General features: G+C 42.8%; 8 protein-coding genes across 9 annotated transcripts; 6 read left to right on the top strand and 2 right to left on the bottom strand.

Moving 5' to 3' along the window:
• The first annotated feature begins 2,318 nt into the window (after positions 1-2,318).
• LOC132256184 (uncharacterized) lies at positions 2,319-4,511 on the top strand. Its single transcript, XM_059752433.1, has 4 exons — positions 2,319-2,392; positions 2,467-2,757; positions 2,834-3,157; positions 3,608-4,511. Exons 1-4 carry the CDS (start codon positions 2,381-2,383, stop codon positions 4,046-4,048), a joined length of 1,068 nt encoding a protein of 355 aa, XP_059608416.1. The 5' UTR covers positions 2,319-2,380; the 3' UTR covers positions 4,049-4,511.
• A 901-nt stretch (positions 4,512-5,412) lies between these two features.
• LOC132256187 (uncharacterized) lies at positions 5,413-6,414 on the bottom strand. The gene is made up of 2 exons (XM_059752436.1): positions 5,995-6,414; positions 5,413-5,921 (listed from the first exon to the last, which is right to left on the bottom strand). Exons 1-2 carry the CDS (start codon positions 6,047-6,049, stop codon positions 5,662-5,664), a joined length of 315 nt encoding a protein of 104 aa, XP_059608419.1. The 5' UTR covers positions 6,050-6,414; the 3' UTR covers positions 5,413-5,661.
• Positions 6,415-6,943: 529 nt separating this feature from the next.
• LOC132256186 (tetraspanin-2A) lies at positions 6,944-8,639 on the top strand. The gene is made up of 4 exons (XM_059752435.1): positions 6,944-7,211; positions 7,534-7,731; positions 7,802-7,981; positions 8,037-8,639. The coding sequence occupies exons 1-4, from the start codon at positions 7,110-7,112 to the stop codon at positions 8,301-8,303; spliced, it is 747 nt and encodes a 248-aa protein (XP_059608418.1). The 5' UTR covers positions 6,944-7,109; the 3' UTR covers positions 8,304-8,639.
• Positions 8,640-8,673: 34 nt separating this feature from the next.
• On the top strand, positions 8,674-9,196 carry LOC132256188 (vacuolar ATPase assembly integral membrane protein VMA21 homolog). Its single transcript, XM_059752437.1, has 2 exons — positions 8,674-8,846; positions 8,930-9,196. The coding sequence occupies exons 1-2, from the start codon at positions 8,823-8,825 to the stop codon at positions 9,194-9,196; spliced, it is 291 nt and encodes a 96-aa protein (XP_059608420.1). The 5' UTR covers positions 8,674-8,822.
• Positions 9,197-9,198: 2 nt separating this feature from the next.
• Positions 9,199-10,177, top strand: LOC132256185 (piRNA biogenesis protein EXD1-like). Its single transcript, XM_059752434.1, has one exon. It carries the CDS (start codon positions 9,199-9,201, stop codon positions 10,153-10,155), a length of 957 nt encoding a protein of 318 aa, XP_059608417.1. The 3' UTR covers positions 10,156-10,177.
• A 19-nt stretch (positions 10,178-10,196) lies between these two features.
• On the bottom strand, positions 10,197-11,625 carry LOC132256183 (vacuolar protein-sorting-associated protein 36). Of its 2 annotated transcripts, none has more exons than XM_059752431.1 (2): positions 11,513-11,625; positions 10,197-11,433 (listed from the first exon to the last, which is right to left on the bottom strand). In XM_059752431.1, the coding sequence occupies exons 1-2, from the start codon at positions 11,546-11,548 to the stop codon at positions 10,261-10,263; spliced, it is 1,209 nt and encodes a 402-aa protein (XP_059608414.1). In that variant the 5' UTR covers positions 11,549-11,625; the 3' UTR covers positions 10,197-10,260. The 2 variants fall into 2 exon arrangements, with proteins under 2 accessions (XP_059608414.1, XP_059608413.1); XM_059752430.1 differs by having other exon boundaries at positions 10,197-11,454; positions 11,513-11,621.
• Positions 11,626-13,123: 1,498 nt separating this feature from the next.
• On the top strand, positions 13,124-19,213 carry LOC132256182 (eukaryotic translation initiation factor 4 gamma 2). The gene is made up of 6 exons (XM_059752429.1): positions 13,124-13,439; positions 13,672-14,423; positions 14,487-14,591; positions 14,664-16,044; positions 16,118-16,301; positions 16,372-19,213. Exons 2-6 carry the CDS (start codon positions 13,822-13,824, stop codon positions 16,554-16,556), a joined length of 2,457 nt encoding a protein of 818 aa, XP_059608412.1. The 5' UTR covers positions 13,124-13,439; positions 13,672-13,821; the 3' UTR covers positions 16,557-19,213.
• Positions 19,214-21,277: 2,064 nt separating this feature from the next.
• LOC132255970 (uncharacterized) lies at positions 21,278-23,565 on the top strand. Its single transcript, XM_059752145.1, has 3 exons — positions 21,278-21,424; positions 22,408-23,193; positions 23,260-23,565. Exons 1-3 carry the CDS (start codon positions 21,278-21,280, stop codon positions 23,563-23,565), a joined length of 1,239 nt encoding a protein of 412 aa, XP_059608128.1.

Raw genomic sequence — 23,565 nt, 5'->3', positions numbered from 1 at the left:
GGTCAGTGGATCGCATGTGAATCGAGGAAAATTCATCTGCAGACTTAGATTTTGTTTCCCTTTCGAAAATTCCATATCAATTTCCTACACACACGGAGAATCCTTCTCTCTTTCTGGCCTCAGCACCTTCGCTGCAAGAATCAACAGTCGCGAGAGTGAGAAAAAAGAATTGCTCAATGGTTTTTTTCTGCAGCACAACTCGTTGGTAAAAATAAGCACCAAAACAAGAGATTGACCGCACTGTGAAATGTCTTGGACGAATATAGAAATTAGATTGCATTAGAGGCACAGCACAAACACACACATGATTATGTTTTAGTGTTTCTTGAGGCCATTGAGGCGGATTCAACCTTATAATTTAGACAATTTCACGATTTACATGGCAATTTGAGCAAGGAGTGTAATCTGGGTGATGGTTTGAACCGCGTGGACCGCGAAAGACACGCTCGTGAGTTGACTTACAAGTCATTGAGATTCGACAGTGTTCACGGTTTTGCCGGAGGAATTTATTTTGATCTAATTAAATTGCAGAATAAAGTGATATTGAGGTTTGATCAATTTAAGTTGTAATTCAAAAACTATTAATCAATTAAAATGTGAGATTAACCCCATAATTAAGTGGACATACGATTTAGCAGAGCCCTAAGAGATTTAGTAGAAATGGAACTCCAATCGGAGAAATATGGAGCCAAAAGCGTTCGAACTTTTCGATTTTTCGACTATCACGAGGAAAAAGCATTTCAGTCTGATAACGGTCTCTAATTCAATATCTGTGCACTCTTCGTGAGATCAAACGAGAGTTGTCCAGACAAAAATGCGCCACTTTGAAGCACCTCGGAAGGATTTTCCTGTGAGTTTGGTTGCATAATCTTGCCAATTGGACATTGCTTCACTCTCTGTCTGTGCCAGCATAATCACTGCTGCATACATAATTGTTTCTTGCATTTCTGCCCCCAAAACTACTCTTTATGGCGCTGCGAAGGTAACTCTACCATCTCTCCTCGCCGCCTTTTTGTCTCTAACCTCTGAGACCATGAAGCTGTGCAAAAGTTGAAACATTGCACTCGAAATTCATAGGCATAGTTTATGAAAAATTATACTAACTTCCACATTCATTCACGTGTTTTGTGATATGGTGAGAAAAAGGCGTATATAGCAGAGGGAATATGTGCAGGAAAAGTGGTCAAGATTGTGTGAAAAAGCGCACAATTTCGTCATATTTTGAATAGAATTTTTGAATGCATTCATTCACAACACGCCAGAATTGTTATGACTATTTTTTCTTCGCATTTATAATGGTGAACAATAAGTTGCAAAATTGCAGAGAATTCTGACTTGTGCGCAGAGAAGTTTTTCCATATTTAAATGGACCAATTTCCCATATAATTGCACGTTTTCCTCCCCCACACTTTCTCCCGTATTGTCGCATTGTCTTTTATGTGGTCTACTTAATTAATTGTTTTAATGTTTTGATTGGGTCCGGATCATTAACTTGCAGTGAGGGTTTCTCTTGGAAATTAGGAAATGCCTCAATTGGGATCCCATTGCGTCTCGCATTGCCACCAAAAGTGAAATTAAATCATCTTTCCAGCTTCTTGAATTTAATACTTCAACCGCATGTTTCTGCGCGGCTACTGAACCACTCAATAAGTCTGCCGATCAGGTACGCGGAAACAGCACATGGCTGCAATGGATTGCCTGTGTTTGTGGACACTGTGATAAGCTGAAATGTTCTTCGTTAAACTAACAAAACTGAACTAGATATATACAATTGCATGAATCTCAGCTCTCTAAGCTGAGCGCACTGTTCGAGCAAAGACTGTCGATGTCTTCAGCACACCTTTAGCCATTTTATCGTCTCAATATGGTGTTTTATGCAGCGAAATGTTTATAGAAATAATTTTTTCTTCTCTAGCGGTATCCATGTTACATGATACACATTATTTCCGGGCAAATCTCACTTTTCTCTCGTGCTCGTGGGACAGGCTGTGGCAATTCTGTGCGCCCAAAGGAGAATTCGGGTGATGATTTGTCAATGAAATATGATCTTTCTTTTGCATAAGTTATGCATTTGCGTTGATATAATTTCCCGCGTCACTTGTGAGTGGTTCTGCAGAAGCTCTCTGTTTATTTTTCCGAAAAGCCTACAAGAGAGTTACTCGCGAATCGGCGGTTTGTGGTGGGCAAAAAAAGCGGGGCGGGCGAAAGTAAATCATATCAAGTGAGCTTTCGGTGGTGGCTTTTGCCAGTTGTATAAAAGCAACCGTGCACACTCACACTCCATTCAGTGTCTCTTGGGCTCACAAGTGGTCACTTCTCACCTGTGATCGCCATCCCAGTTCAGCCTTAGTGTTCTCTCATTGGATTAATTTGAGCCACAATGAAGTCTCTGGTAGGCATTCTCTCGTGGATTACCTGTGATCTCTGTGCATTTGTGACATGGTGGATTATCCCTTGTTCTCTCAGGTGTGTCTCGTTGTGGTGGCCCTGATTGTGGGCGCTCAGGCTGGAGATGAGAAGAAGCAGGAGAAGCGTGGCATCTTCCACGACTTCGGCGGTCATGATTTTGGCGGGCATGACTTTGGTCTGTCCAGCGGAGGCTACGGTGGACACGATTTCAGCAGCAGCGGCGCCTATCACGATGATCATCACCATCACGTGAAAACCGTGACTGTTGTGAAGAACGTCCCTGTGCCCTATCCAGTTGAGAAGCACATCCACGTTCCCGTAGAGAAGCACGTTCCTGTGCCAGTCAAGGTGAGGGGAGAAGACAGCCAAATCCAGACTTACTCCGTGCAGAATATTTATTACTTAATTTTGTTCCGCAACTTAGGTTCCAGTGCCACAGCCTTACCCAGTCGAGAAGGTGGTCCACTATCCCGTGAAGGAGATCGTCAAGGTGCCCGTGCATGTGCCCCAGCCCTACCCAGTGGAGAAGAGGATTCCAGTTCCCGTTCATGTACCCGTTGAGCGTCCAGTGCCCGTGAAAGTGTATGTCCCACAGCCTTATCCCGTGGAGAAGCACATTCATGTGCCAGTGAAAGTGCCAGTGCCAGCCCCATATCCCGTTGAGAAGCGCGTTCCTGTGCCCGTGAAGGTTCCCGTTCACGTGCCCCAGCCCTACCCAGTGGAGAAGATCATCCATGTGCCCGTTCAGGTAAAGAGAAACCTTTATTCGCATGTTCACTGCTTTATAGCCAAGTCGAGATAGTCAATTTGCTGACCAATCATAGGCAATTCTAAAGTCCACCTAAAGACAAAGAGTGAAAGACAATTCCACTGAAGCGTATGTTTCAGTTGGAACATTTAATAATAACCGATTAGGATGCTCTGATTTTCCATTGAAAAGCCTAATTTTTGCACTCTGCTGTGTTTGATCATTTGCAATCGCTGGGGTTCGAATACACGACCACTGATAGACCAAAAGTGTTTAATTTCACCCACATTATTCCGTACCTGAGGAAGGAGGCAAATCCCCCGAAACGTCTTTAAATATAATAAATTCATTAATTTGTCTATTATTACAATAAGCGCATGAATAGAAATTTTGCAATCTGACGACATTATTTACAGAATATTTATTATATCATTTTGTTCCGCAACACAGGTGCCAGTGGATCGTCCAGTGCCAGTGCATGTGCCAAAACCTGTGCCCGTTCCAGTTGAGAAGCCTGTGCCCTACCCAGTCTACAAGAAGGTCCCAGTTCCCGTGCACGTGCACGTTGACCGACCAGTTCCAGTTCACGTTGAGAAGCACATTCCCGTGCCTGTGAAAGTGCCCGTGCCCCAGCCCTACCCAGTGGAGAAGCACATCCCTGTGCCAGTGGAGAAGCACATTCCCTACCCAGTTAAGGTGCCCGTCGATCGCCCTGTGCCTGTTCACATTGAGAAGCACGTCCCCTACGCCGTTGAGAAGCATGTCCCATATCCAGTCAAGGTCCCCGTTGTCGTTCACGATGAACACCACCATCACGACCATCACGATTTCAGCAGCTCAGGACATGGCTTCAGCAGCTACGGCCACGATTTCGGTCATCACGGATATTAGGACGTACGAGCGGCCAAAAGAGTGAAAATAATTTAGTAAAATTGTTGTGATAATGCCCTAACTACAATTCTTTTCACTCAGACACAAAGTATTTCTTCTTTAACTCTCACTCTCTATGACTGAAACTCCTTCACACTTTCGCTTTCCTTCCTACTCTGGCGTATATGGCTTTGAACTCAGTGCCAGATGTGCATAAAAAAGTCACAGCAAAGATGGCCGACAAACGGCGAACCAGGAAAAGAGCAAATACAAATCTCAATGTGCCTTGAAGGTAGCCCCGATTTTTACGCAATTCTCCATATGTGACCCACAAACGAAACTGTTTTGTTTTTGTTTTTTTCGCGTCTCTCAACAAAAACGAAGAAAAAACTGCGACACCTTGATAATGCCTCAAGATTATGTACCTTAATTAGCTGCTGAGAGCGATTGGCACCAGCAACAGACAATTTTTTTTTTGTATAAAGAAGAAAGATTAATTGAGATGTAATAAAGTTTTAAATGAAAAGTCATCTGTTTTCACTGTTGTTCGTGCTACGATTGGCAAATGGCTGAGGCGCGAGTGTGACTTTGCCATCATGCTGAAATTGGATGTGAGTGAAAGACGCGATGGAGAATGAAAGTGTCAATGGGACGTGATTACAATGTCATTATCAATATGCGTTGGTGGAGAATTCGGTTGACGATTTGCAATGCGGCAGCTTTCAAGAGGATCTCGTGATTCACTTTTGTAGCAACATGCATTCCAGGCACGTTTTTGGTTTATCTAGATGATCAATTTCAAGTTTTCAGGGAATTGAGAATCATAATGTGTCTGTATGTTTCGCTGGAATTGTCTTTCCTGTCTTTTGCATTCAGTTTTAAATCGTTTTGCTTTTTTCCAAACCATTTTTGCAAACTGACAGTTTTTTTTCTCCTTTTGTCCTGAAGGCTGTTTTGAATCTAAAGATGGCGATGGGCGCAGAGAAGTAGAATTTTGATAATGGAGAAATAGTGAAACTGTCTTTGCGAGAGTTTTTTTTAAAAGAATTATGCTTAGAAATCGTGAGAGATGTCATGAAATGCACTTCAAAATTCGCTCAATTTATCTCCTATCAATATCAACAGTAGCCTATATTTTATTCCTATGCGTTTAGAGAAAGTGGTAAATTCATAATCGACGCATTTTCTATCCCACCATTTCCTCACCATCCGGATTTGTTTCACTTTCCGATCGTTCGGAAGAAGAAATTGGAAGAATTTTGCCAGACAATAAACACTACTCATTTGCACACTTTTGCACTCGGTGTGAAAAAAATAAGTGTGCTATACAAGAAGTTGAGATAATTGTTGGCAGTGATGTGTAAAGTAAACGCAAAGGTTCGCTTTTTGATATACCAATTCATAGTGGAATTTTGTAATGAAGGTGAATTACAATTACTTTTTTCTTTCAATTGCTATTCTTTGATTCGGCGGTGCATTCTTTTCCGGTAAACATAGTGCGGCTGGTGGTGTTGTGTGTTCCCGCAGTGCATTTCACACAGAGGCGTTCCAAGAACCCACGATATTAGAGCAATTTCGCGCCACTTTTGCTGCCAATATAATCGATTCTTCACGCACTGTGTGCGCGCACTCTCTTAGCCAATATTTGCCATTGCCATTGAATTGGCGAACAGGAAGGGTTTCGGCGCTGCTGGCAAGTGCTGCTGTGGTGCCATTGGTTCAGGGACACTGCGGTAGATCCACTGGCCATGCTGAGGATCGTAGATCCAGGACGAGGCTGTCTGTGGCGCTCTCTGCTGAGGAGCTGCAGGTGTTAAATGCGGCGGATGATCGTAGGCAATTGGAGCATAACTCCAAGAGTTCGCGAAGGCATAACTATACCACCAGGAAGACACTGACACAGACAAATAGAGAAACACACCTTCAGATTGCGCTTCCCGCGGAAAAGAAAACAAACCAAGTCTCACCGCAGAAGATCATCCTGAGCTGCAACACAAGCAGGAAGATCTGCAAGAGTCTCATCGCGAAGTGTGCGTGACTCGCAAAGTGTTGAGAAACTGAATCTTCCGCGATTAATATGCGAAATGAGGAATGGTAATTGCCAAAATGATAAGGCGAATCTCTTGTGCAAAAGTCACATTGCAAAAAAATATATAAAATAACAGCGAAAACGCAATAGCACTGTGTCTCTGACGAACTCTTTCACACTCTATAAACATTAAATATGTAAATCTTCATCTCCGAAAGGCCACTTTTTGCTTCATCACCGTCTTTTTTACAGCAACTCTCATTATGCAATTTGATCACTTTTTGCTACAAAGTGGAAATGAGTACGATATTGCTCGGTTTTCTTCTAATCAACACAGAGAAGTGCCACAAATGATTGCGCAGGGAAATATTATTTTTTATTTGAATTAAATTTGTTTCATCTGTAAAATTTGAGCAATAAAGACATCAAGTAATATTAAAAATAATGTTTCATTACATTCCAAATTAGTCAGAAAAAGTCAATTTCCTCGTAAGCTAAGCAGAACGTGTCCTTTATAGATCTTGCTGTGATATTTCATACACTAATCTGTCGGTATTTTGCCAATCAATACCAATAATACACAATTTTCGCTGATCACTTCCTCCTGATTTCCATCCCAACTGATAAGTGCAAAAGCTCAACGAAGTATCGTGGAAAATTATTCATTGACTTGTGCTTCATCAGATTCCAAGAATGTGATGAATCCACAATCATTGCGATATGCAATGAAACCCACACACTTAGCCACATAGTCATCGAATTCAGCCTCTCTTTTTCGCACTATCTAATCTCGGGAAAACACTGATAAGAGCCGAAGCCTCAATTTGTGTGGAGAAAAAGAACGTCGGAGTGTAGATAATTTTAGGGCGAGGCGACGATTTCACCTGCTGAACGAGTCATTTTCCCACCTCTCGGCAGTTGCTCACGGTTTGCAAGGTGCAAAGTGGTTTTGCTCAAGAGTGTTTCTGGCGAAAAGGATTAATCCGGAGAGGATATTTCCCAGTGAAGTGACGTTAGTGTGGAACACAGTGTTTTGAGGATCGCGGTGAAGAAATGGCGGGAAAAGGACAAGGACAGGGTGAAAATGCGGCAAAGCTTGAGGGCCAGATTGCCTGCATCAAGTATACGATCTTCTGCTTCAATATCTGCGCATGGGTAAGGGATGAACGTTTGTGAATCACGTTGAACGGAATTTTTGACCAATTTGTGGTTGGGAAAGTGAATTCCCTACGCCCATGCTTCGGTTGCCTCATTCCGCTCTACGTTTCGAGCCCTTATCTTATCAATACACCAGCTATGGAAGGAAAGATAGATTGAAGAATTGAAAAATGAGCGATAATTCACCACTGAATTGGCGCTTTTCCTGGAATGCCGCAATGAATAAGTCCTTGTGGGAACAACATGTGGATCTGGAGGGTGGGGCTTTCGAGTAGGCGGAGCTTGCTTAATTTCATCCCTGTCTTTTTCGGGATTGTAGATGGTGGCTGCCGCCCTCTTCGCGCTCACTGTGTGGATAAGAGCTGAGCCTGGATTTGCGGATTGGGTGGACATCCTAGAGATTCATGCTTACTACATTGGAATCTACATTCTCATTGGCATGAGCATTATTGTCATGGTTTCGTCCTTCCTCGGCTGCTGCAGTGCTCTCATGGAACACACCGTCGCTCTATTCTTGGTAAGTTTTCCTCAGTCTCTTCATCCAGAGCAGTCTCAAGATTTTAATTCTGTGTTTCTCTGGCTTTCAGTTCATCGGTACACAAGGTTTCTGCTTCTTGATCGGCACTGTTGGAGCCGCAGTCCTGCTCAGCTTCAGTACAATAGGATCACACATCCAGCCCATGATCTATGACACCATCACTCGCCTTATTATGGCCTCATCCCACCACCAACCCTCAGCTGACATTCTGAAAATGATCCAGGAATCCGTAAGTACCTTCTCAACGTGTTTAAAGCCTTTCGCTAATCGTTTCGTCCTTGCAGCTTGGATGCTGCGGAGCTGACGGCCCCAATGACTACATCATCCTGAAGCATCCGCTGCCCAGGGAGTGCAGAGACACCGTCACCGGCAATGCCTTCTTCCACGGCTGCGTGGACGAGCTCACGTGGTATCTGGAGGACAAGTCAGGTTGGGTGGCCGGCCTGGCCATGGCTCTGGCGTTGATGCACGTAATCAACGGTGTGATGAGTTTGGTGCTTGTGCAGGCGCTCAAGAAGGAGGAGGACGAAGCTCGCACGTACAGACACTAAGTCTCTTCAGCCTGCCTTTCACATAAATTTAGCTTATCAGAACATCATTTTTACCGTACAATCGTTCCGCGGAAGATCATAGCTGACCGTTGATTCATGACACACAGAAACATTATGATTTCATGCTTTTGTATACTTCTGGGCGAATAAAGATCACATTTTAAGACACCGATAAGGAATATTGTGATTTTTGTACACCCAAATATATTAATATTAGAACATAGTGCAATAAAAGTAAGCTCCACGTAGTCAGAATTTTGACTAATTCATGTTAGAAAATAAAAATGAAAAATAGTGTTTGAGGCTTTTACGACACGATATCTGCGTGTAATAAAATCACCACACATTTCACTACGCCACTGGAATTTGTCAATTGTGTCAGTGCGGTTAATGTTTTTCTTTAGCTCTGCTGTTCCTGCCGTTCTTCTGTGCTGACTTTCTGCTCAAATCTCTGCAGAAATACACCGTGCGCAACGCGGTTTCCTCCTTGAGACGCTCCCAGAAAGTGTGCCCCTTTCAATGTCCAAGAAAAACAAGACAAAAGTGAGTAAAGCACAGTGTGAAATTGAGTCACATGACACCGTACGGAATGAGGTTATGAAAGGGGCGCTGTTTTGTCTTTTCAGGGTGATTCCTCAGCATCGCCCAACTCGTCAGTCTTCTTCACGGTCCTCTTCTACTGCCTGCTGATCATCCTGCTGCCCATCGCCGGGTTCTTCGCCTCCAAGTGGTACATCTTCGACGGCTACCTGCAGCTGCCGCAGGTGACGAGTAACATCTACTCGGCTGTGGTGGCCGTGGTGGCGCTGCACGTGGCGCTCTTCTTCTACATCTACCGGGCGTACTTCGAGACAGAGGCGAAGCCCGAGCGGGTGCTGGGCAAGGAGGACTAGGGATGGACTATGAGGAGCTGCAGAAGGGCCAGAAGGTGTTGCTGGAGTTGGACGACAAGAAGATCTGCTGTGAGTTTGAGAGCTACAATCCTGGCCAACAGTATGTCGTGTTTGTCAATCTGGCTGACTTCAACACCAAGCGACACTACGCGCGCAGAGCCACCTTTCAGACCCGCGAGATAAATCGCATTCACCTGTTTCCGGACAGCCAGAAAGAGGAGGATGCATCTTCAATCACCTCAGGCAACACGGGCAGAAGTGTCGTGCTGACCGATGAGGAGATCCAAGTGGTGCAGAAGGCGCTGTGCGAATTCACGTACATCAAGCAGACAGACAAGGTGTACTTCAGAGCAGTGGAGGAACTGAAGCAGTGCGAGAAGATCGCATTAGACGTGATTGGGGGACGCAAGGGGCGCTTCTGTCCGGGCTCTCTGCTCATTCTGGCCACCAGGGAGTCTATCTACGTCATAGACTTGATATATATCGGCAGTATTCCGTGTGAGTTGAAGAACATCCTCCAGGCGCGATCGCCTCAGAAGATAATCCACGATTCCTGTGCCGTGGGTGACTTTCTCCTCAGCCACAAAATCAGCCTGACCAACGTGAGTGACACTTTCATCGCGCACGCGGCTGTGACGAACACGGAGAAGCTGGTGAGCGTGCAAGAGTGCGTCCTGCAGCACCTGAAGATCCCCATGACGAGTGTCACGGACAAGGACATGTTGGCCTTCGAACACCGGCCGCTGACCATCGAACAGTGCGCCTTGGCGGCCGAGCAAGTGGCTTTCCTGCATCACCTCAACACTGTCTTGCTGGATGGGAACCTCTTTAAGCGCTACTACGACGCCTGCAGAGCCTACAAGGACGGCATCTCGCAGTATGACGACTCGGCCTTCGTGGCTGTTCGCGTGGGGGCGCAGAACTACCAGGAGTGGATTAAGAAATTCCAACTATTTTGAGTAATGAATGATTGCATTAAAACCTGAGTTTTACTTATTTGAATTAAATTGAACATTTCCTTTATTACACTTCTCATACTCGTTTTTCTCACATTATCACTTGATTCAAAGCTTCTCCACGAGGAAAAGATTGGGGAAGAATCTGAGGCCCTCGAGAGACTCATCTCGACAGATTCTTCCCGCTCGTTCGGCCGTGAAAAGGCGCTCCTGAGCCAGAAGCACCGAGATGCCCTTGTTGCGTGCAAAATGCTCCACCGTGAGACACTCTTGTTCCCTGATTTCCCTCTCCGTCTCCTCCATGACGATCTCATCATTGTGGGAGTCCAGCTGGAGCACCATCGCTCCGCTGGGAAACTGTCTCAACTTGATAGGTCCATCCATGAGCTGACAAGCGCCAAGCAAGTCTTCCGGAGACAGAAGTTCCAGTCCTCGTGCTCTGTTGACACGACAGTAAACATCAGCGAGGCTCATCATCCCGCCAGCCTCTGTGAGAGTGTCCAGAAGCATTTCCGTGAGCTGCTTCGAGAGGCTGCCGAAGTAGTCGGAGTTGGTGGAGAAATTCCCTCGGGTGACCGGATCATCAATGCCCAAACTCATGAGATATGACTTGAAGCGAATGGTTTCATCTTCACTGATATCGCCATCGTGATTCCTAATCTTCGTGGCAATGGCTTTCGACACGGTCACCATTTCCTTCGCCATTCCCATCAGCTTCTTCAGATCCTGGAACGCCACGGCAATGCTCTCGTCCGTCTGCTTCTGCTTCTCATGGATCCCGCGCTCGATGCCCACAATTCCTGTTCTCAGTTTGATTCCAGCCCGCTTCTCTGGAGAGTTCTCACCACTGCTGCCTCCCTCCACCTCCCACAGACGCACTGCCACAGTCTCATGCAGCGCTCGGACGAATGCCTCCTCAATTCCACTCTTTCCGGACAACTTCACGTGAGAAGCCGTGCTGTATTCCATCGGCCCTGGCGCCTTGTCTGTCTCCACTGGCCTCAGCTGCACAATGATGCGCTTCTTCTTGCCGAAGAGAAATGAACTGGCTGTCTCTTCATCCAATGCCTCCACATACTTGAGATGAAGACAGAGAACTCGCATCCCTGCGGCGATTTCTCCAGGACGACCCCAAAACAACCTGTGCGACGTCAACACCACTTCGCCCTCCTCGAAATTGGTCTTCTCTTCGCCATCGTACAATTTGATGTTCCTCTCCTTGGCCACGAACTGCTCACTCTGCCCCAAACGCGCCTCTTTGTACTCAAAGCGATTCATATCCTGAGACCAAAACAAACCCACCTTTGAGGTTAAACCGCACTCACCGAAATTTCGATTAAACCCGCCTACGTCTACTCACCGCGACGGCGCTGCAGTCACTGTACTCCATTTTCATTCATTTGTTCCGTGAAGAATTTTCGGCCCTGTAAGTTTTACACATTTTACTGCTAAAAACTCTCTCATAAACCTCTGAAAATACTCTTAATTGCAAATTTTGGTGACTAGCTGTAAGTTGTAGTGTGAGCTGTATGTCCAAAGTTGTGGGAAAAGCGTGAAAAGTGTCTGGAAAAGTTCCGAGTGGTCGCGTCCAAGGCAAATGGCTTCCCCCAAGTTCACTCACAGAGACGACAAAGAAAATGATGCGCAACTCCTTTTTTGCACTGAATTTCTGTCCTTTCTTCCACCCTGAGAAATATTTAAGTCTCCCTTGTGTAAAGTATAGCAGACAAACCACACCCGGACGGGGGAAAATGGGTGAAATTCGCGAAAGAAATCACTTGAGGCTGACACGTTGCGAAGTCCATTGTCTGCTTTTTTTTCTCTTCCGAGAAATTCCTCCCACTCCCTTGGAAAATTGCGACTTTTCCAGCAAAATCACCCTCTGGCCAGGCAAAAGGGTTGATCCATGCACAGCAAATTGCCCCAGATCGCCTGAGAATGGTCGCAAAAGGGAAATCGACCAGTGAAAATGCCAGGCATTTCGCAATGGAATTCCATTTGATCTTGGCTCCATTTTGAAATGACGTCACGCGAAGTCCCGCTGTTTGCGGAATTTTCCTCCAAATGATGACAGTGAACCGATTCTCAAGAAACGCATTTCAGCGAACAAAGAAAGTCGCAAAATTGCCGTGAGTCAGCAGGGAAAATAATATATCCAGCCGAACGTTTATTTGTGTCGCGCTGTCCTAAATATAAATTCAGTGGCAGCATTTTCAGGAAGTGTTCTCAAAACCTAGATAGAATGGGAACAGATTTTTGCTATATAGAAGGAAGAACTTGATTGTTGCTGTTTTGTACTGGATTTTGATAGAAATTAAATAATTAAAGGTGTACTAAAGGAATGAAAAACTCCCATATGTTAATCTCAGAAAGCCACATAAAATTTAAGTCTATTTGAAAGGTTAAATTGGTTTAAACTTTAGAGTGTTCTATAATAAATGATTCTTATTCTAGTTTTACCTTAGTCAGACTGAGTTTCATGCATATTAAGGCCAAGAAGCCCAGCTTTGGCCTTAAATTTGATTTATTTTTGCAATACTAAAGAATTACTGGACTTGTAAACTTTCATTTTATCTTGAAAATGAACTACATAGTGTTGTGAGGGAATTAGTATGCTTTCTGTGTTTCCTTAATGAATTGGAAGCCGTTTAGGACTTGTCTTTGTGCACTTATGTTCCTCTATATAGGATTAAATCCCCACAATGTGGTTTATAGCACATAGAAAGCCATGAATCTTCAGTCGCTTTGTATGTCCACAAGACACAGTTTTTTTTTTCTTTCTTTCACGGAAAATTAATCATTCCATGCAAGAATACTAACAATAGCCTACACACATTGTGTGGACCATTTTCGATTCTATTCTCCTCAGCGTTTGGTGATTTATGAATGGCGCGTGCGTGTGTGTGTGTGTGTGTGATCCAGAGACAAAAGGCTCACGTGAGGCTGTGTTCTTCTGCCCTTTCAGGTGACCAGAGACAGCCGGCCGAGAGAGCAATCCGTGTTTGGAAGGCATATTGGCAGACACGCAAGCAAAGAAGGGTGAAAGAAGTGAGAGACGCCAGAACACAAGAGGTTCACGCGCTATCGGCAGACTGACGGAGCGCGTATCTCGGAGCGTTAAACCGCCACCAATCAAGACGGAAGCCCCCAGGCAAACGGGGCCCGAGTCTCGTGTCACGGGGAGGGAGACACCAGTCCCCCCCGCATCTAGACGCTGGGTCCCTCCATCACTTCTACCACAACATGGACTCACTCAAGAGGCCAAAAACGATGCTATTTTCAGAACGGTGAGCAAAATGGTAGATTTAGCATTTTTCTCATACGCACACCTCAAGTTTCTGCTGGCCTTTGTGACCTAGAAACCTAGATTTGATTTATTATTCGCTAATTTATGTGAAATGATGTAAATTTTGAGGATGTTTTGCTTTGTGTGTGTGTGTGTGTGTGTGTGGAAAGAGAAGTTTGTAGGCCAAGAACAACATTGACCTTATTCTCTCTTCTTCGCCTTCTTCTCTGCAGGTTCGAGGTATTCTCAACAAACTCACCCCAGACAAATTTCATAAGTTAAGTGGTGATTTGCTTGAAATTGATCTCAGTTCCCGTCAAATATTAAATGGTGTTATACATTTGATATTCGAAAAAGCAGTAGATGAGCCAAAGTACTCGTCTATGTATGCACAATTGTGCAAGAGACTGCATTCAGAAGCGCCGAATTTTGAAGAACCGAATGATGAATGTACAGTTTTTCGTTTAATAGTGAACACCTGTCGCGATAGATTTATAAAGCGCTCAACATATAGTGAATTGATAAAGAAGAATGACTCACCATTATTGCCAGAGGATGAAGAGGAGAAACAGCAGATATTCAAGCAGAAGATGCTTGGCAATGTCAAATTCATTGGTGAGCTGTATAAATTGGGAATGGTGTCTGAGAGCACCATTCACCAGTGCATTATACAATTGCTGGAGCCCAATGCGAACAATCACATGCGCAACGAGGACATGGAATGTCTGTGTCAGTTGCTCAGAACTTGTGGAAAGAACTTGGATACAGAACAGGGCCAAGTGCTGATGAATCAGTATTTCCAGGGTATGGCGAAGAAATCAATGTCGGCAAAATATCCACCACGAATAAGGTTTATGTTGCGTGACATTATTGAGTTGCGACGGAACAATTGGATACCGAGAAAAGTAGCCACTACTGAGGGTCCAGTTCCGATTCATCAGCTGAGAATTGAGGAGGATCTCATTCGGCCGAACTTTGGCAACAGGTGGGAGATTGATTTCCCATTGATTTATCTCCATCTGACTGTGTTTCTGTGTTGTTTTTTCAGACCGAGAGATCTTCGAAATGATCGGGATGGTGATTGGATTAATCGACACTCTGGATTTAGTGATATGTTCAGCAATCTCTCCAACACTTCGGCGATTATATCAGCGTAAGTCAACACCATTGCTCGTCTCTAATCCATCAAATCCACAGTGTAATCACACGCAATTGCCTTTTGCAGATACAACGTGACACCAGGAAATGCATTTGGCGGCCGTGACGGTGTGCGTGGGCTGGTGAATGGCGGCGGCCTGAGTGTTGGACCGAGTGGCAATGGGATTGGTGCGAGTGGTGGCTCGTACAGGAATGTGCAGCGCAATCAGAACAATGCGTCCCATCAGAATTATCAAAACTACAATAATCGCTACAATAAGCACAATCATGGCAATAACAATTCGCACAACACGTCATTTGCCAGCAATATGCTCAACAACAAAGATCTGGCGCCGCGCTTCAAGAGGAACTTGATTCAGACACCACAGGATCCCGTGGAGAATCTCCAGATGCGTCCGGCGGCCAATAGTTTGCTGTTCAAGGCGAATATCAATGTGAACAAGCAGCAATTGCCACTGACACAGCCGCGTGCCAATGCAGCGGCGGCCAATCACGTGGGCCACCATGGAAACTACATGGGTCCAATGGAGGCGAATCCGCCACTGCCGCAGGTACACCGTGAGCCGCAGGGCAAGGTGGTGTTGCAGTCCGTGGCGCCGGTGAATCCGGTGATCATCAAGGAGGAGCTGGTCATGGGTGGTGGTATGATGAAGGAGGAGGTGAAGAAGGCGCCGAAGCAGAAGAAGGACAAGGCCCCGAATAAGGAGGAGTTCATAAAGAAGGTGACAGTATTCATGGCGGAGACGTACATGCCACAATTGGGCGACACTGACGGTGGTGATATTGATGAGATTGCTGGGAAGTTTGTGGAGTTAAAAGTGCCTGAGAAGTTCATGAAGGATGCCGTGACTATTCTCTTCACTGAGATTCTCGAGAAGAGCGACGATGCGCATGAGAGATCCATTGACTTTCTGGTGGTGTTGAAGAAGGAGGGCAAACTCAATCCCAATGCCACTGTGGAGGCCTTCAAGTATCTCGTGAATACGATGAGTGAGCGCGAATCAAGCATTCCAAGGGTGACGACAATTGTGGCGTCACTGCTCAGTCGTGCTGCTATGTCGAAGCTCTGCTCCCTGGCGGATATTGCGTCATTCACGGAGAATGGTCAGCACTATCCGCTGCTGCTGCTCGTGCTGCAGCAACTGCACAAGACACTGGGTCGTCAAGCGCTCACGGAGATGTTTAACAAGAGCAAAGTGGACATCATGATGAGTCTGCCAGATGCCGATCGCACAAAGGATCGCATGGCGGAGATACTCGATGATCGCAACCTGAGCTTCCTCTATCCGCTGCTCAAGGTGCAATCTGAGCTGTGGAAGCAAATCCAGCTGGATCCCAATCCGCAGCAGTTCTACAAGTGGATCAAGGAGAATGTCGATGCCAGCTGCTATGCCGATGCTGGCTTTATTCAGGCCATGATGACAGTTCTGCTAAAGTATATCACTCAGGTGAGTTGACAGAGAGTGTGAATATCATGTGTGACGGCTATAAGCTGATTATGGTATGTGTTTTAATTTAAAGGAGACAACAATGGCTGAGGGAATTGATGCGTCTAAGCATCCTGAGAAGGCTCTCATTGAGAAGGAGAGGAAGTACTTGGAGAAGTACTGTCCAATTCTCAATGCTTTCCTCAAGAGTCCCAATCTTCAATTGGTGTCAATCTATGCTCTGCAAGTGTATTGCTATACTCTCGATTTTCCCAAAGGTATGTTTCATTGTGTTTAACAGATTATTGTGAGTAAAATATGGTGACTTTTTGTGTATGTGTTTGGCAGGAATGCTTTTGCGATGGTTCACGGCTCTGTATGATTTGGGTGTGATCGAAGAGGATCCTTTCCTGCAGTGGAAGGAGGACATAACTGATGCGTATCCGGGCAAAGGAAAGGCGCTGTTCCAAGTGAATTCGTGGCTGACATGGCTTCAGGAGGCTGAGTCTGAGGATGAGGAGAATGAGCAGTAAAATTCCCCCCAAGATTTTTTTTTCTTCGTCGTGAGTTGATGAGAATTACCACATTATTATTGTGACTTGAAAAATTCTCGCGTGAAGAGAGGGAAAGAGAAGACACAAAAGAAAGAAGAAGAAGAAGAAAACTTAGAAAACACAAAAATACGATTTGGGCATGTGAAGAGTTTATCTGTGCTTTTATTGCTTTCTACGTTTGATGTCCATGCAATGAATGGATGTCATAGTAATATTGGTTTCATTGACACACTTTCTCTTATCACTTGATTTGATCATAGCAAGACAACAAAAAAAATGTTTAGAGATTGCGAAGAGGAGAAGAAATAGTCCGGAAGAGAATCCTCACGGGAATGTGAGTGTATGTGTGTGCGTAAAATAGTAAATTTTTATCAATGGAACTGAATCAAATATGAATTAATCACTGCCCAAGACTATTTATAAAAGAGATGCTTATATTTAAATTAACAGATGATTTGTAATGGATCACAAAGTATGTGGGGAAGAAACTGTAGCTAATTTATAAATGGATAGACACTCATGAGCGAAGCGTATCACTGAGTTTTCACACTATTGATATTTAATAATATAAAAAAAGAGTGTATTTCTTCGTTGGGTCATTAACTAATTAATCAATTTTAAACTTCTATCGCTGTAAACATTGTTTTTGAGTATAACCTTTTTTCTTTCCAAGTAGTTTTTTTTTTTTTGTTTCTCTTATTCACGAAACCGTCTAAACTCCTCAGCATAATTGTATATTCTTATTCCAGAGAGATGGTAAAGTAAATAACATATAAAATATTATAGATGAAATGAACATTAACCAATTACTGTAATCTTGTAATGGGATTTTTTATTTGATTCGTCTTATAGTAAATGTAGAGAGAGAGAGAAGGTGGGAATGAGAAAATCTCTTAGCGATCGATTTTGGGAGAGAAGCGCAGGAGCATAAAAAAAATATTTACGACAAATTAACTTTGTATTGTGGCTGGAGAAAATTCTAAGTATTACTCGCGGAAAAAAACATAGCAACAAATTGGAATGGCGACTTTACTCGAGATATAATGACTCTGAAAAAAAAGCAAAGTGTTATTCACGATGAGCGTTTAAATGATTGATGAGGACTTTGAGATGTAAAGGATAATGTTTGTTTTCTTGTAATCTTCAGTTTCTAGCATACAATTTAATTATATATATATTATAAATATGGGAAAGAAAAGTAAGCGTAAAAATTGTGAACCTTTTGTGACCGAAGTCTAGTTGAGGAGGAAAATCACACTTGTGTAAAACAATTAATCTTTCACCAGATTGATGAAGAAAGATTAAAGAATATTTAAGTATAAATCACACAACTAAAAAAAATTAATATACGAATAAAAAAAACATCAATAAAATTCACTTAAAAGTAGTGTGAAGGAATCGAATTGCGCGCGTGAACGTTAAGAGAGCTTTTAAGTGGATTGTATTGTGGACAAAAAAAGACGATTTTTGGGTGGAGAATTGCAATATTTTAGTGAGGAATTCATTATAATTTGTGATGAAATATTGCAATTGACCGTGCAAAGAATTTCCTTATGAAATGGATGGGAAAGGTGGAAAACCTTTCTGAAAATTAATAGATCAATTGGCATTTTATTCACTGATAAACACACACAATTTCTCTCATTCATTTTCTCATTTTAACAACAGTTTTTTTTATTCGGAAAGTGTTTCATGAAACACACTGAATTTCCCTGGAGAAGAAGAAAAAGTTGCGTGCAATTTGTAAGTGGGAAAAATGTGTAAGTTGCGTGAAACATTGCTCGAAATACACTTGAAAAATAGACAGTAAAAGAATATTGTTGATAAATCGATCTTCTGTGGCCAATTAAGAGATTTTTTACTCTAAAAAACAGTTACATTAAATAGGATGAGAAAGTTTAATAAATCTCTTGATTCGGAAACGAGAATTTCAGTCGGTGGAAAAGACCACAAAACTCATTTGTGCTTCGGAGATATTAAATTAAATTCCCTTTTCAGACACCTTTTTCTCTTTTATCTATTAATAGTCTTCCACTGCCCAATTTCACAAACACTTTCAGCATTATTGCGCCAAAAAAAAAAGGATGGAAGAAAAAGAAGAGAGTTGATGAAATTCTCATTGAATATAAAAGAAAAATCAGCTGAAGCACAAATAAGTTTGTGGAGTGAATTATCGCAAAATCAATTTTTATCGATAGTGGAAAAGCATGTGGGTTGAGAAAAAAGTAATACATTTATGCAAAGAAGCAGAAGAAGGAGTGTAAATTTGCAGGATTAGTTGTGACGTGGTTTGTGTTGCGAAATCGATGAAAATGACTTTGTGAGAAAAACTGCTCCTTTAAGACTACTTAATGCAATTTTAATAAATCTGATGCATCTCGTAATGTTCGATGGCGAAAGACAGGCAGACAGAGAGAGCGAGAGAGAGAGAGAGCCTTTTTGAGATTTGTCTCAGGCGCTACCATGCAATATTTGACTGATTGGGCGGTTCTGGGCATCGTTTTGTCGCGAAAATTTCAATGTCATTTTGTATAATAGTGGTTTAAGAGAGAGATTTGAAAAGGGATGTTCAGGCGCTGAATGTTATGAGACTAAAGAATTTAATAAAAATGCACCCGTTTTAAAGTGGCAAACAAGCTATTTTTACTCCATCACGCGTCTATTGTTCCGGATGGAAATTCTATTTTCAGATGGTGGAAAGATCAAATTGCGCAAAAGGTGTGCAAAAGGGACAGAAAGGAGTCAAGGAAGCACGCGCAACCCTGAGATTTCGGTAGGAATTTTCACAAATTCAAAAAACTCTATTCAATTACTAATTGATGATTTATTTTCTACGCTGTGTAATATATTTTCCTCTTTACAAACACCAGCGAAATAGAGCTAAAAAGTGCAAATGAAATACTCTTTCTATCAACAAATTGTGAAAAGAGAACTTCTAATTGGACTTAACTAACTAAAAGCTTTCATTTGCACATGTCTGACACATAAAATGCAAATAAACCGTGTTTTATGCTTCTAAACCACAAAAAGTTCAGTCTTGTACAGTTTTATATTCGCAAAACTATGTTTTTACGTCGACGAATGCCTCAAAAACGATGAAAAGTCAACTTTTGAAAGTTAAGAGATATGATATATATGACTTTTATTTTTGACTTTAGGAAGTCATTGAAAATAATTGAAATTAATCAAAATCATCAATTTATTTGGAAGATTAGGAGTTTAAGGAAAAATTAGGTAAAATTCGAAGCGATTTCATATCTCAAACTTCAGTTTGTTCTATTAAGAAACACATAAGAAACTGAACAACACGTCGACTGACAAACATGTTTGCATAACATGTGTTAATAAAACTTTTTGATAGATTTTTCCACCCAAACTCGCGCTGAAATGTGTCCAAATTCCATCCAATTGGCCGGAAGATTGAAGATGCAGTGCTGGAATTTGCATATAAATGAAATGTTACGCTGACAAATCAGGAAAGTGCCTGCAGAGTTGCGCCCAAAGAGTCAGAGAAACAGCGAAAGTTGACAAATTTGCACGCCATTTTTTTTCTTAGGTTTGCAAAACTTTCCTTATCATCGCAATACCGTCAATTTCCCCGGAGCCTCTCTTGTCCTGGGCGCTCCTCTTCCACCCCATCCGCGGGGCAATTTTCGTGTGACTGGTTTTTTTCTCTACTGCTTCTTTTTTCTCCAATCCATTAATCCGACGCTGAACGCAGCCTCGACATTCCCTGGGACGGGAAAAGTGCTCTCGCGATGGTTGAATTGAAGATGATGTACTGAAGGCAGAAACACGATAATCAGTCGAAGGTGATTTCAATAAAACTCATCCGCATTTTTATTTTATGCCCTCAGTCGTGGCGATAAGTCTGTCTCCATGAAGACGCCCCGCCTTTTCAGCGGAAAAGGGAGCGCTTTTCTCAGCAATTCAAGCGGCCCGTGAAGCCTCTTAAAGGCGATGAACCAGAGACGACGGCAAAGGAGTCAATTTTCCCGCGTTTTGTGTTTGATTTGGCGGCTTTGATGTCCTCCTATGTTGCTTCATTTTCTCACCCACGCACAGACACTGGTCAGAGAAGTGCGCGCACAAACCCACATTTGGGGTTCAATTAACCCAGAAGTCGCACGTTATTTCCACTTACTATTTTCGCGTTGGGCAAATATTTGTCTTCCCTGTGGTTTGCACTTTTCCAACAAACTGTCCATCAACAGGTGCTGATGACCCCGAACAATGCAACTTGTCGCGCTCTGGGAGTTGCTTTACAGCGCAACAATTGCAATAAAGTCCTCCTCAGTCCACGATTCGATGTGTAGTTGCTAAAAATGTGATGTTTGCGTTAGAAAATCGTTGAGCCTGAGGAAAGGTTAATTTCTTAGGTCAACATTGCGAGGAATAAGCTCTCTGCGTCAACAATGTGCGTCCCTCGGATTGGCCAGAGTTATTATATTCTTTAATCAGCCGTTGACAGCAAACTAATCACACATTTTGGTTCTTTGTCTCAATATTTCTTCCCCAAACAACATGTGATTCATCTAAGGGTGGAAAAAATGCGGAAAGACAGTGATTTTCGCTTTAATTGCCCAATTAAACAATCTCATGACTTTGTTGTATTTATTTTTCGACTTATATAAAAGCCACAATTCATATTGACTTTAATTCATTCGTTGTGAAAATTTTAAGCAGTGAAGTGAGACAAAATGGAACTTATTGCATTGCAAAATGCTATAACAGAACCTGATACTTCACCAATTATAAATATATTGAATTTTGCCATTGGCTATGTGAGTAAAGACATTCTGAAGGATGCTTGTGAAATTTTTAAGGAAGTAACGAGAAAAACTCTGGTAAGACTTATTTTAAGAAGCTATTTTGTATCTTGTAAGATTTCTTGGTTGAGATTAAGTATAATGATTTTCAATATTAAAAAGAAATTGATTAAGAAATGTTCTTACAAATATAACCACAATCTGAGACAACTTTTTCACTATTGTTTTGACTGAAGTGCGTATGGAACAATAACATCTGGCGCTTTAAAGCTGACTTTAAAGTTTTAAACTAACTTTTGTGGTTTTTCCAAGATTATGTACGTTGTGTATGAAAAAATTATGTTATTCATCATATTTATGTGCGACATAGAAACCCTATAAAATGATTTATGTGGCCAAATTCAAGCGCAAGAGGAAAATGTGAACAATTTTTCGTTTGCGTTATATCTCTTCAAAACAACCCTTTATTAAAACAATGAGAGAATTACTGAAAACCCGTAAGAAACTAGAATTTATAATTGTTTGAAAAAAATTTATGTCGTGTTAAGTTCTTCCATAGCGAAATTGACATAACATACGTATGTCAGCTCTGTAAATTAACTTGTTTAATTACCTGCAAATATGGTTTTTTTTTTTACTATATTTAGTAGTTAAATATCGCAAAACAATGCAAAATAACTCTGACAACAGTCGCCAAATCTCAGACATTATAAGAAATTTCCATTTTAATTAATTAAAAGAAAAAAAACCCCGCTTGAAGTAACTCCATCTTCTTGTTCAATTAATTCTGTGCTCATTGAGAGAACTGTGACTCTTCAGAATATTCTGGAGCATTCTTCAACAGTAGAGGAAATTCTCTGCATGTCCTTTCACAAAGAAGAATCGATAAAGGAGATTGTTTCAGTCTTAAACTCTGCTGTTGTATAGAAATTCAAAACGCGAAATTCAAACCAAAATATGAGCGCAAAAAGTTAAAAGGCAAATTTACATCGAGCTGAGAAGATATATGAACTGTCCAAGAAAGGCACATGCGACTGCTAAATTGCTATGATATTTTCCAGGAAAAACAGCTTGAAGGCGAGGCTCTGCAGTTCCAGTACGGTCCTCCCACGGGCAGTGCGGAGTGGAAGGAGCAGACGGCTCTGTTTCTGAGCCAAGCCTACGGACATCCGGTGCTCAGGGACAACTTGGTGCTGAGCTGCGGCTCTCATCACGCCATGCAGTTGGTTCTCACCACTCTTCTCGATTTGAACGGCGTCTTGTTTGTCGACGAGCTGACATTTGGCCTGGGCATTTTCCAGCAATTCACCTCCATCGAAATCGTGCCCGTGGCATTTGACATGGACTCTGGTCCAGACGTGGACGATCTCAGGCGGAAGGTGGCTGAGAAGAGATTCGCGCCGTGCAAAGGGAAGCTCTTTTGGGGCGTGTATTACACCATGACGGTGTTCCACAACCCCACAGGCGTGACATATTCGGCGGAAGTGTGTCGGAAGCTGGTGGAATTGGCGCGGGAGGAGAATTTCCTAATCGCCAGTGATGACACCTCGAATCTCCTGAGTTACAGCACAAAAGTGCCACCCAAGCGACTCTTTGCCTACGATAATCCCGCTAACGAGGACTACCAAGGAAATGTTGTGTCTCTGGGAAGCTTTTCGAAGATCTTTTCGCCAGGAACAAGAATCGGATGGCTAGAGTGTCCGCAAAGGGTGTCCAAATTCTTCGCAAAGTCTACACTTCTTAATTGCACCGGAGCTACAAATCACTTCACATCTTTTCTGGTGGCAACTCTGATCAGAGATGGACTTCTGCACCAACATTTCGAGCAAATCCTCCTGAAATACAAGGTAAATCATGTGCCACAAAGGCAATAGTTCTTCTTTGTACTGAGGAAATGCAATTTTCTTTGGCAGGAACGCCACAATTTCGTCTACAACTACTTGCGGAAGAATCTGCCGGAAGAAGTGGATGTGAAAAGTCCTGGCGGCGGATGCTTTCTTTGGCTCAGATTTCCACCTGACTTCTCTGTGACAGCTTTTGGCAGTGTTTTGGCTCAAGAACATGAGCTTCACATTTTCAGCGGATCATTTTTTGCAGTGAATCCCGAAAAGTTCAGCAACTTCTGTCGCATCGTCTTCATATTCCACGATCTGCCCACGCTCGCCGTTGCTTCTGAGAAATTCTGTGCTACTTTTAGGGCATTCTCCGGTATCAAGTGA

Source organism: Phlebotomus argentipes, unplaced genomic scaffold (genome assembly GCF_947086385.1).
Source record: "Phlebotomus argentipes unplaced genomic scaffold, Phlebotomus argentipes genome assembly contig_5, whole genome shotgun sequence".
Taxonomy (NCBI): Eukaryota; Metazoa; Arthropoda; class Insecta; order Diptera; family Psychodidae; genus Phlebotomus; species Phlebotomus argentipes.
Note: the sequence above shows the minus strand (reverse complement) of the source record. Positions and strands in the feature narration are given on the sequence as shown.

Excerpts from the sequence above, each read along its gene's own strand:
- LOC132256184 (XM_059752433.1), top strand. Across the intron at positions 2,758-2,833 it reads ACGTTCCTGTGCCAGTCAAG|GTTCCAGTGCCACAGCCTTA; the intron begins GTGAGGGGAGAA and ends TCCGCAACTTAG. Across the intron at positions 3,158-3,607 it reads TCATCCATGTGCCCGTTCAG|GTGCCAGTGGATCGTCCAGT; the intron begins GTAAAGAGAAAC and ends TCCGCAACACAG.
- LOC132256185 (XM_059752434.1), top strand. The coding sequence starts at position 9,199 with ATGGACTATGAGGAGCTGCAGAAGGGCCAGAAGGTGTTGCTGGAGTTG.
- LOC132256187 (XM_059752436.1), bottom strand. The coding sequence starts at position 6,049 with ATGAGACTCTTGCAGATCTTCCTGCTTGTGTTGCAGCTCAGGATGATC. Across the intron at positions 5,922-5,994 it reads GCTCAGGATGATCTTCTGCG|TGTCTTCCTGGTGGTATAGT; the intron begins GTGAGACTTGGT and ends TGTCTGTGTCAG.
- LOC132256182 (XM_059752429.1), top strand. The coding sequence starts at position 13,822 with ATGTATGCACAATTGTGCAAGAGACTGCATTCAGAAGCGCCGAATTTT. Across the intron at positions 14,424-14,486 it reads CGGCCGAACTTTGGCAACAG|ACCGAGAGATCTTCGAAATG; the intron begins GTGGGAGATTGA and ends TTGTTTTTTCAG. Across the intron at positions 16,045-16,117 it reads TGCTAAAGTATATCACTCAG|GAGACAACAATGGCTGAGGG; the intron begins GTGAGTTGACAG and ends TTTAATTTAAAG.
- LOC132256183 (XM_059752430.1), bottom strand. The coding sequence starts at position 11,548 with ATGAAAATGGAGTACAGTGACTGCAGCGCCGTCGCG. Across the intron at positions 11,455-11,512 it reads GTGACTGCAGCGCCGTCGCG|GTGGGTTTGTTTTGGTCTCA; the intron begins GTGAGTAGACGT and ends TTAACCTCAAAG.
- LOC132256186 (XM_059752435.1), top strand. The coding sequence starts at position 7,110 with ATGGCGGGAAAAGGACAAGGACAGGGTGAAAATGCGGCAAAGCTTGAG. Across the intron at positions 7,212-7,533 it reads GCTTCAATATCTGCGCATGG|ATGGTGGCTGCCGCCCTCTT; the intron begins GTAAGGGATGAA and ends TCGGGATTGTAG. Across the intron at positions 7,732-7,801 it reads ACACCGTCGCTCTATTCTTG|TTCATCGGTACACAAGGTTT; the intron begins GTAAGTTTTCCT and ends TCTGGCTTTCAG.
- LOC132255970 (XM_059752145.1), top strand. The coding sequence starts at position 21,278 with ATGGAACTTATTGCATTGCAAAATGCTATAACAGAACCTGATACTTCA. Across the intron at positions 21,425-22,407 it reads AAGTAACGAGAAAAACTCTG|GAAAAACAGCTTGAAGGCGA; the intron begins GTAAGACTTATT and ends GATATTTTCCAG. Across the intron at positions 23,194-23,259 it reads AAATCCTCCTGAAATACAAG|GAACGCCACAATTTCGTCTA; the intron begins GTAAATCATGTG and ends TTTCTTTGGCAG.
- LOC132256188 (XM_059752437.1), top strand. The coding sequence starts at position 8,823 with ATGTCCAAGAAAAACAAGACAAAA. Across the intron at positions 8,847-8,929 it reads CCAAGAAAAACAAGACAAAA|GGTGATTCCTCAGCATCGCC; the intron begins GTGAGTAAAGCA and ends TTGTCTTTTCAG.